This window comes from Copidosoma floridanum, unplaced genomic scaffold (assembly GCF_036245765.1).
Source record: "Copidosoma floridanum isolate Cflo_tuat_1 unplaced genomic scaffold, Cflo_Japanese_pri ptg000021l, whole genome shotgun sequence".
Lineage (NCBI taxonomy): Eukaryota > Metazoa > Arthropoda > Insecta > Hymenoptera > Encyrtidae > Copidosoma > Copidosoma floridanum.
In genome coordinates, this window is record NW_028321898.1 from 1,885,230 (window position 1) to 1,897,280 (window position 12,051).

General features: G+C 29.7%; 1 protein-coding gene across 1 annotated transcript in view; it reads left to right on the forward strand.

Moving 5' to 3' along the window:
• Positions 1–898: 898 nt before the first annotated feature.
• Positions 899–12,051, forward strand: part of Aldh7A1 (aldehyde dehydrogenase 7 family member A1) — a 631,978-nt gene continuing 620,825 nt past the window's right edge. The window contains exon 1 of the mRNA XM_089594934.1: positions 899–1,273. Coding sequence (XP_089451060.1) covers positions 1,115–1,273 — 159 coding nt within the window. The 5' untranslated portion in view covers positions 899–1,114. The remainder of the gene's footprint in view (positions 1,274–12,051) is intronic.

Consider the following 12,051-nt stretch of genomic DNA (forward strand, 5'->3'; position numbering starts at 1 on the left):
TCTTTAAAAAATTTATTCTCCTTGCCCCGTCAAAAAAAAATTAATTTAGTACTTCAGCTTACTTTAAATGGGATATACCTTGTGTAGCCCTATTCTACTACAAATATATTTTAATAACTATACAAAAAATGTTTATTGGTAAATACAGTATATTATGACTAAACAATCTTAACTTTTTGGTATTCTTAGACATTAATAATCAAGCAGTTGAAAAATTTGACAAACAACATTATCCTCTGAAAAACTTTAGTAGTAATTCCACCTCTTTAAGTTGTTATCTTTGAAGCTTGTGAAAAATTTATTATTTAATGGTTAGAAATATCAACTATAGAAAAATAGAGGAATTTTTATTAAAAGTCTTATGGTTTGAAGGTAAAAGTATTAAATAATAAATAATTATATACGAAAGATCACATTGTTGAAGACGATTTCTATGTCTACATTTACTATTGTACATCAATACTATGTATTGTGTGATAACATTTTTATTTATACGTTAAAATCAGCCTTTGATTAAAGAAGGGCTTCAAAACTCCCTCGTATTAAATTCTCCTTTTTTTTAATAAAAAGGCATTACTTGAAAAAAGTTCAAGAAAATTTTTCGCTTCTTTTATCTTGCAACTTATTTAAACTAACGGAGGAAATAGTAGAGAAAAAAAGCAACTTACAATAGTACGAAACTACTAGCTATTAGTACTCAGGATTAATGATGGAATGATTCACTAAAATATAATGAATGTTGGTACATTAAGAAGTGAGCTCTAATGATTTTTACAAAACTGTTTTCAAATAATTGCATAGGTACAAAATAGTCATAAAAAAGTTATAATGTACACAATCAAGTAAATCTTTCTCAATTCCCTTTGATCATGACACATTATCACATGTGCTGTGTGTGTTATTCTTATCTGTAACTCTTCAGCTTTTCCATATCACATGCACATTTACCTTACATAAGTTCAATACTGAATCTGTCTTTTAGAGATCTAAGATATATGTTATACGAATAAATAGCATGTACGATTTTTAAAAGATCAATATAATTTGTGTTTAAATCTCCTGGCTAATAAACGTGAAGTTACATATTTTATATTTTCTTCAATATTTTTTTATAATGCATTATGTCACTACGATTAAACCTTTTTATCGAAGTATTTTATGTAGAAACTTAAAATTTTCAACACATAGTCAGAAATATGAGTTTCTACGAGAGCTTGAAATTGATTATGAAAACCCTGGCTTATTTGATGGAAGTTGGGGTGGTACTGGACAAGTATGTATCCACACATCTTCTTTTACACTTTGTTATAGTTTTAAAAAACTTTATATCTCTAGTTATTTGCTAGCTATAAAACAATGCGTTTTCTGGTATTGTTAGAAGCCACTTAAACTTTAAGTATTGAAGAAAAGTTTTGTTCTCTAGCATAAAAATTTGTGTAGGAGTACGTTGATGCGGGTTCAATTAAGATATGACGAAGCAATTTGAAATTCTTATCAAACTTCCAAAATTATTTTATTACAACTTTAAATATCATAAAAGTTTTTCCCTCTAAAGCAAAGAAAATATGACGAGTAATCAAGTACGTTTTAACTTGAATTCCAGATGAACAATTTTTCTAAGAAAAATGCTGAGATACATGCTACATATTTTCCAATGACTTCTTTCTGACTGACTTTTTTAAGTTTATTACTTTAAATTTTAAAGTTAAAGTAACATAATAAAACAAGTACATTCAAAAAATTTGTATTTTTTTAAGTAAAATATTTCTGAATCTAAAATTTGAAAATTAATCTACGAGTTACCAAATACCTGTAAACGTATTACTGTACAGTAGAATTTTATCAGTTGTAGGTACTCAGGGCCGTAATAGAGACGGTTTTGCTCCTGTGCCAAAACGATTTTAGTTTAAAAGCTGAAACTTTTATCTTTCTATTTCTTAGAATAATATTATGGAAATGTTTTACAGTGTAAACTTTAAACAAAAGTTTTCTTGAACAAACTTGCCAACGGTTGTTGGATCATACAACTCCCTTGTCACTCATGCATTAAAACTGCATGATCCCAAAGTTTTTTTAACTATTGATACAAAAGTGGTGAACATAGGTGTAACGACCATACATAAACATAATTTCTGCACAGAAAATACTATATTATCAGGTTATAATTACTCAAAAATGAGTAATACTTTATACATTCATAAGTACTATTAATTAGTGATTTTAAAACTAACACAAGTGCTACATAAAAAATTATTTGATATCTAAATTTTTTTTTTATTTCTTGATATTAGTAATACGCTGTTTTAAAGTTTTAGCTGTGCCAGGAGTCTCAAAACAATTATAAGGATGGTGACTAGTTATTATAGTACATGATTGTGTTATTTCTCCTTTTAACCAATTTTGTACTTAAGCAAATGAAGTCAATATACTAATAACTTTGTAATACGTGCATCCTTATCTGAAAGACTTTAGACATTGAAGCTTAAGGTATTAATAATTGAATTTATAATAAGCAAAACATTAAAAAGTTTTTTATCAACAGTAGAGTTTACTGACACTTCTCCTATGGTCTTCATAATGGTAATCACGAATTTACAATGAGAAAAGTTTGATTTTTTTAATGAATATTAACTAAAATTTAATGTATAACAGTATTTTTTAAAAACTATATTCTTAAGCAAGGAAAGTATTTAAAAAAAACTTAGAACCCCGAAAAAAAGTTGTGTGCTACTGCGACCTACGATCGTGGCACCAAGTACGTTGGGTATCAGAAGTTTAATATCACTATATTCTCGAATTATTATTGAAGAATTTTAATAGTCTAAATCATTTTTAAATTAATTATGTGGCTTTTAACTCGAATGAAACTAAGTTGTGAGTCTTAGGACTCCCAGTGGCAGTAATAATAGTAACAGTCTATTACTGGACTAAAGCTACAGAAAAGAAAACTTTTATTTTTTTGCATATCTTAAGCAACATAAGCAATAACTACCTCTAATGCTCATATGTTACAGTCTTGAGTTATTTCATAAGATAAAAGGTCAATCACCTGGTTTTAAAGGTTATGATGCCATAAAACTATTAAAAAACATTCTTTGCACGTTCACTGTCACATTCTGCATGTGTTATAATGGCAAACTCTTTATCATAAAAAGTACAGAAAAAGTCAAAGAAAACTCTAATGTTGTATTTGCATTTTGACTAATCTATATTTATTTGTGCATCACAATATTTTCTTTGTCCCATTAAACCCTATAAGAGTTGTTTTTCTCATGTTTTTAGCATGATCTTAAAGTTATGCTTTTTTTTATTATTATCAACGTTATGTTAAACTTAAACTGCTAACTAACAGTTTCTCAACTTCTGTGTTCATTTGCAATGTGTAACATGTTTCTTGTATGTTTTTTTTAACCTTCAGAGATATTGTTGAGACACAAAAAATTTAATTGTTCCATTTAAATATTAGTACAAAATTATTAATTTTGCTTTTTCTACTTTTTCTCTGAAATACAGCATTTTTTATGGTATATGTATTCCAAGTTGTGGTTTCAACATATTATATTATATATTAATGTATATTTACTATATTATTATTAAATTATTTCTTAGGTATAACAGCTCTTTTATAAGGCAACAAACTTGCCTTTTTTTGATTATTTTCTTACTTAACAAATGTTTAATTTAGTTTATTACTTTGAAATGAAAAGCGTTACATATATTCTGCATGTTAAAACAAAAGCACCCAAAATTCCCAGTTTCTACTAAAAAAATAACTACTGTACAACATATCACTATATTAAGATATTAGTTTTGTAGCCATGATTCTTTATTAGATAGATATTAAATAAACATTCAACTCGCCTAACCATTAAGTTTAGATGGAAGTTATTTTAATAGTGAAAACTTCACTTTTGTGTTAAAGATTTCTTAAGTCAACCCGTCTTAATAAAAATGAATTATAAGAGCTAATAAAATTTATAAATAATGGTTTTTCAATAAAATGGTTTTGTTTCCAGTAATTTTGTAATTGAATTTTTTTTTTTGCATTTAATTCTATAAAATAATTCAAATTTGCTTCAAATATAATATTTAAGGATCCTTAGCACTATTCAGTTATAAGTTTTGGATAAATCCTTGCGGTGGACATGAAACCACTGATTTGATGACCTTACATATTTGTAGAATAACCTTTTAATAAACGACCTTGATAAAATACTTTATTCATAAGCTGATACTTTTTATTATTTGTGTTTACTGTACGTGTTGGTATGGTTTTTATTTTAGAGTCAGCCATTTTTATAATACCTTTATCGGTCTTTTTATACAACAATTGTACAAACATTGCAGTATCACTAAATATAGAATCTTCTTTTTTGTTTATTTTTTCTTAGTCAATATCCATTATTACAAAAACTTTTAATTTATTGCCATTGTCAAATACTGTCATTTTTAATATTTTGAAGTGTACAGCTTCGAGAATCCTGTGGCAAAGATATAGCTATATAGAAAATATAAAAAACACAATATTAAGTCCTCGAGAGCTCTCATACAACCTTCTTTTTTATTTCTTTTGGTATATGTGGGTAGCCTGTAAATACAGTTGCATATTAACTGGTTACTATTTTAAGCAAGTAGACAATGTTGTAGCGCGCGGTGGCTCAGTCGGCTAGGTCGTGGATTGGCACGCGGGAGACCGTGGTTCAATCCCCGGCCAGTGCGACTTTTTCGGGCAAGTACCTCTGTGATTTTTCACATGTGCTTTTTCATTACGCAATGCTCCTCGAGGAGTTTTTCGGCGATCTCCTCGCATCATGATTGCCTAATTTTCCCCTATCCCCCTTCTAGTAATGGGAGGCCTCCCATCCCTCTTCCCTTCCTTCTCTCAAGTGCTAAGTGCCCTCAGTAGTGCCCTTTATAGGAGCCGGACATAAAGCACTATAATATAAAAAAAAAGTATACAATGTATATATAACTGGCTAAGTGTATAATCAGGCATTTTATGGAATGCCTAACAGAGTTAGGCAAAGTATAGAATAAGTCTATATTTCACACTTTGCCTAGGCATTCTATAGAATGCCTAAGAGATACCCGGCAAAGTATGAAATTATCAACAAATACTCGTTGATTAGCGAATTACTTCTCAGTTTGCTGTTTACTTTCGACGTACACGGTCGTAGTTTGAGGACTGGCTCAAAAATGGCTCAGGAAGCGAAAGAAATCAGGAGGCAGCGTTTTGAGAATAAACTGAAATCAGTAGACAGCAAATCGAATTGGGTTATACTAAGTAATGTGAAAATCTTAGACCTAATAAAAGAAGTTAAAGAAGAAAAGTGCAAAGAGACTGGTCAATCTTCACAACATTATTGGTTGCTGCAAGACTACGATGTGCTAAACGTTGAAGGACGCGAAAAGTTAATTTTATCAATTAGTGAAGCGAATGCTGATATTAAGTGTTATTGTGCCATGGAAGATTTATTTGACGTACTGTATGATAGTCATTCGTCAATCGGACACGGCGGACGAGATCGAATGATCTATGAAATAAGTAAAAAGTATAAGAACATAACACGTGATCAAATTCAATTAAGGTAAATGTACCAAAGCTTGGCCACTAAAAAATTGGTACCAAAGACTGGCCACAATCACAATTGAACGATTCGCACGAATTTCTGCAGCTGTAAAAAATTTTTTTTTTAAGATTCACGCTTAAAAATTATATACACTTCATTGTTAAAAGTTATCTTGATGATACTTTAACCAAGAAATTAGAAAAAAGTGTTTCTAGAAAGTGATTTTGGTCGGCTGGCCAGGCTTTGGGACATCTGTCAACGTAACCTCACTTTTAGTGTGTCCTAATAACTGGCCAATGTTGATTGCGTGCAATTCATACGACTGGCCAGTTATTGGGACTTGAAGTTTCGGCCACTGGGACAAATTTTTTCTACAGTGGCCAAGAATTGGGACATTCGACCAAGTCAAATAATAAATAAATACTTTTTTCCTGAGTTTGCAAAAAATCATTTCTTCTACGTGCAGCTTAGAATAGTATCATAACTATCAAATAATACCCAGAAAGACTTGAAATTTTGCTTTTTTTTAATATTTATGGAGCATTTTAGAAATTGGCCTACTAAGGTGGCCAACGTTTGGTACATTGACCTTATGTTTGAATTTGTGTGAACCATGTCAACAGAAGAAAAAGGGAATCAAGAAGGGAATTGTGGTGAAACCAATAATTTCACACCATTTTAAGTCCAGATGCCAAAAAGACTTGATTGATTTTCAGTCTCAGCCTGATGACGAATAAAAGTTTATTTTCGTCTATCAAGACCACATGACGAAATTTGTTGTTTTACGTGCACTTAAAACGAAAACGGCCGAGGAGGTTGCATCACAGGTTTTAGATATATTCCTTCTCTTTGGAGCTCCCTGTATTCCGCAAAGTGACAACGGACACGAATTTGTAAACAAAAGTATTGATGAACTAAAGGTGAATAAAGATAGTACAAAAATATACGCTTCTTTCTCTTATGTTGTACGATTATCATTATGTTATTGTTATTGTTACAGGTCGTATGGCCTCACTGACAAAATTCGGGGCAGGATACTTTACTCTGGGAAGGTAGGCTGCGCCCCCTCATAGTCCGTATGACCGCTTTCGGGGCGCGCAGCTTGCCCCGAGCCGTGGCAGTCGTCGTTACCATTTTTGCAGGAATGCTGTTTAACATGCAATAGACGAAAATCTGGTCACTTATATTTGAAACTGACTTAATATTGTGAAATACAGTGAATGGTTAATAATAGTCCAATTTTTAACATTTTTATTTCAGTTAAAGAGCTATAAGATTATAACACTTATAAAATATAATCAATAGAAATATAACGTTTTCCATCTTTTTTAAACGATAGACAAGGTTCGTTTATAGCTAAATCCTTGTTTGCTAGCCATATTTTTTTTAATAATTATAATTTCATAAATAAGCATGAAAATGCTTGTCAAATGTTATCTCAGTATAAAAGTTTAGATAAAACAAAACTTTTTTGTTTTCTACCTTAATTTTAAGAATCTCACAGAATTTTTTTTCAGAGTTATTTAATTGAACAACCACGCACATTCTTTTTTCATGTCATGTCACAAACAGTAATTGTATTTACATATACTATTTTTTTATTTTCATTTATATTTTGCACAATATTTTTATCGTAATCATGAACACTATGCATCATATTACACATCCTTAACATCTCTTTTATTGTAATCGTTATTAATAAGTTTTTTGTGGAAGCAGTTGGGTTTACAGTGGATTTAATTTTCTTATGTCGGGACTCAAAGTGCATACACCAAATATTAATACTTGGCCCATTTGATAACAGTATCATGGGGTAATGGGTCAAAAGATGAAATTTGGGCATTAACGTACCAAACAGTTTTATATACAATGCATTATGATCTTTTATTAAACTCTCCAATATTTTTAAGAAACATGAAATTATTCTTGGTGAAACAAGAACATCTAAAATTTGACGCATGTATTGGAATAGTTTCCAATGTTTATCATTTCTTGAGATTAAATGACCCACTATTAGGCCAAAATATCGTACTAATGTCAAAGTTTATGAAGCACTCATTTTAAATTCAAGTTTATTAGTCAATTTATTATATTTTATTTTCGCTGGTTTGTTTGTTGCTTTACCGTAATCGAAATTTAGAATCAGATCATTCAAAGCCTGTAATGTAAGGTAACGTTTTACAAATACGAAATAATTGAGAATACCACACGCAAACACCTTCCAGCATGTCGTGCATAAGGTCAATGCTGACATTATGCACGACATAAAAATCTTTAATTTTATGGAACGTGCAAGGTTCTTCAATTCCAGTTAAAGACGAATTACAAATTTCCAAACCTAGTTTATAATTTTCTTTAGTTCTTCGTTTCTCTGGATTTGCAACAGTGCTTGTTTCAGTTTCTTTATAATGAAGTTTACAACATCTACAAAAATAAGTAGCTTTAAAAGACTCTACGAAACCAAAAATAGAGTTTAAGCCTAAGTTGTCACCGATTATTGAAATTAATTTAAATTTGACAGTGACAAATTTATTTCCAAAAGAAACTGTAATTCCCTCTGATTGTAAAAAATTAATTTCATTAATTATAGCTGAAAAAACGCGATCGTTGCTGAATTTTTTCAAATCCGTAAAGTGCACAAGAGCAGCAAAAAGTATGCTACTTAATTTTGATTTTATATGTACAGGAAGATATGCTATTGTAGCATATATAGCACCGAACTTAGTATTACCTGCACGATTCCCTAATGCGTTGCGAGTTTCAATTTCATCAAAAAAAAGAATGAAAGGTAGAATAATATTATCATTGTTTTCAGAACAAACCCCAGACCATTTTTTTGTTTGGATAATATTAGAAATTATGATTTTTTCTTGGCTCAACTCCTTCATGTATTGTAAGATGTCACTAAGGGTATTTTCTATTTCTAAAAATATTTTTAGGGTCTCTCTTAAAGGTACGTGTACTCCATATGCTGGTTTTGAAACAATTTTTTTTTTATTACCAATAATAATTTGTTTATAATATTCACCAATCTTATATTGTTGAAAATCAACAAACCCCCTTTGCTTCAAAATCGAAAACCTCTTTGCTTCAGTAGAAAAGCTATCAAACACTGAGCTACATTTTTTAAAGCATGCGCAAATTTTATCGATACAACTACTTGATACATTTTCTTTTTGCAAAATATGTAATACATATTTTAAAAGCGGCTGCAAAATGATGTTTTGAATTAGATTGGATGTGGATATCAGTATTTTTTGAACAATTTTTCTCGGCAAGTTTAGATCAGCATATAGCATTAATATAAAAGTAAGAATGCAATTAAAAATATATTTAATATTCATTGTATAGATCATAAAGAACAAATGCAAAAACGTAAATTGACAAAACTTTAATGATTAATAATCCTTCACAATATGAAACGATTTAACAAAGAGACAATCCACATTTTCATTACAATCCCATTTAAAATGCTTTTGATTAAAACTTTACACACATTTAGTGCTCTTCTTTTATTTAAATATAGTGTGCTAGTATCGGATGATTTTTTTCTGTAATGAGAATTTATATACCCTGTTACCATTTGTCCATTAATGAATACCTATAAAGATCCTATTTTTTACTTTATTTACTTTCTTTCAGTTGATCCTTGTAAACTTTTACAAATTCAACGACTTCTTTAATTCTTGAATGTTTACAATAATCGATAACTTTGCTTGCTAAATCTGGCCAATTATCCACAAACGATTCATCATGTGTAAATTCTTTTTTTTCTTTTATAATTATGGCAAAGTCATTTTCTAGCTAAAATGTAATATTTAAAGTAAAAAAAGATTAAATTGAAAATTATTGAAGTACACGGAAAATAATCATCCGAAAAGAAACTTCACACACATATTAAACATTATAAATTTAAATAATTAGCTGATGTAAAAGGTACTAAAGTTATTTCAAAAGGGGGTTTGATGCATGGATAAGTGTCAAAATAATAATTTAGCGATAATTTATTGTCTTTTCCCCGAGCGTTGATTAAAAAATTCCGACGATCCTCGTGTGTTGCATACCAATCTTGAATAATATCCTCTGCAGCATAAATATTATCAGTATTATTGAGTCAAGAATGTTTTTCAAGACCTACATAAACGAGATAAAAATATATAAGGCATGAAAATAAAGGTTGAGAAACTGAAAAAATGACGTATTTTAACACTAAAAATTATTAAATACCTTCATCCAATTCACTCGCAGATGACCGTTTGTTCACTGTATTGGCGGCAGGTGGTATATATATATATATATGCATACTTTAATTCACTTCTAAGATGTTTATAATGATTATACAAGATACCAGCTGCACTAATTTGTTTTTTGGTTGTAGCATTTACACGAGACCGAGTATAAAAATAATCAATTTCTTCAGTGGGAAAGAATTCAAGTATTTTGCTTCGTAGTTTCATAAAATCATTTGGTAAGATTCTGTAAAATGTAAAAAATATATTAGCTGTAATTGTATATATTATAGTTCTTGTATACAGTTTCCGTTAAAAAGCAAATTATTATAAAAAAAAAATAATAATAATAATTTAATCAATTACTGATAAAAAACCACTCTATGTTGTGCATGTTTATGTAAAAAATGAAATACATAAATGACTGAATATATTTTTCAGGTTATCAAAAGCAACTAGTTTTTTTATTTGATTAAGGTTTAAAATTTTTTTTGATTTTTCAATGATTGAAAGCTTGTATGTTTAGGTAATTACAATATGCAAGCTACATTAAAAGTAGAAAACAGTCTCAAAATTTTAGTATTATTTTTATTATTTATTTTATTATACAGACATAAAATATTTCACATAATAAAGTATAACATTTTATTCATCTTAACAGATTTTGATTTTAATCAATAAATAATGTACCAATAACTATTACTTGACTCACTCAAAGTTATTGTCCTTGATTTTATTTAAAATTATAATATTTTTTAGCCTCTAATAATCGAGATCCCGTTTCACTCTGAATCTTTCCAATACTATCTTTCCACTTAACGTACTATTAAGTAAATGATACAAATCATTTTCCTTATACACAAGATTATCTAAAATAAAAGTTCTTTAATAGCTTAAGGACTTACACTTTTCAAATTAACGATTGATTAGGCAATCAAAGTTAACTAAATTATTAAAAAATATTTGTCATGATTTGAAAAGAATAATTTTGATACCATCCGTTGTATTAACTAGATGTGCCTTATTAATATTTTCCACTTCTTCTACAAGAACATTTTGAAGAATGCTCCCATGTGATATAGCTCCTTTAGCGAAAGAATAGTCTGATATAAATTTCATGAGCTTCTCATGATCAATATGTGTACCTAATGTCTCCACCAACTTAGATTGAGACAATAAAAAAAATAAACTGTTTTCAACATCTTTATCTGCATAGGAAAAGAATTAAAAAATTAAAACAATGTTTGGAAATTTTTAGTGTAGAAATATATAGGGCAAAGGCAAGTATGATTTGTCTTACTGGGAGTGAATTTTTTTGAAGATTAAATACTTTACATCAAAAGTTTAGAAAATAAATCACACACAAAAAATACAGGATTGCTTACTCTCAAGGATTTAATGTTATATAAATAGTTGTATTGTTCCTATTGCCAAGTCGGTTTGAATTCATAAAAGAGTATATATATGACGAGTAAGAATCGTGTACGCGAAAGTTAAAAACAGCGTAAGATTTTTTCACATTTATAGGAGCAGATTCCGATCTCTTTTCGTACAATACGTTCGAGGTTGTGTATGTTTACTACCAATAGCAATTGTATGTTGTGAATTCTCGCATGTATGTACGATGAGTACCTTTTACATTCGCTTTTTGGGCTATCTATAAACACTCTTCAAAATATGGATTGTAAAAGATAACCTCTTGTATAAAAAGCACTGTCGAGAGATTTTTTATGTATCAACCATTTGGCCACCTTATTGCGGAGGATACCCAAAGATAATAAGATGAGGATAGTAAAATGTTCTTATTTAAGACAAAAAATGTATTTATCTAATGAAAATAGGGTGTATTATTGGCAAATGTCTATACCTAAACTGTTTTTTCGTACACTTACGATTTACTTACGCATATATATTTATATTACCTATCAATAAAAAGATGCCACAGGTGATCATAGTCGTACTCCTTTAAAAACTCATCCATTATTGAGAAGACACTTTATCACAATAAAATAAATATTTTTAGCATAAAGACACAACAACAACAAAGGTAATGCAACGAGCTAAGTGACTATATGTGTAAAGTAGGATGATACCACGCACCGGCCGCGCTTTTTGCGAGGCTATATAGTTGCTTTACCATCTTTGCCACGAGATGGCGAGCAGCGAGCCCTGAACAGGAAAGCAGCTCTCCCTGAGCAACGGGCTGACAGCTTACATTATATCGGGGAAAGGACAGTTCCTTCGTGGGCGAG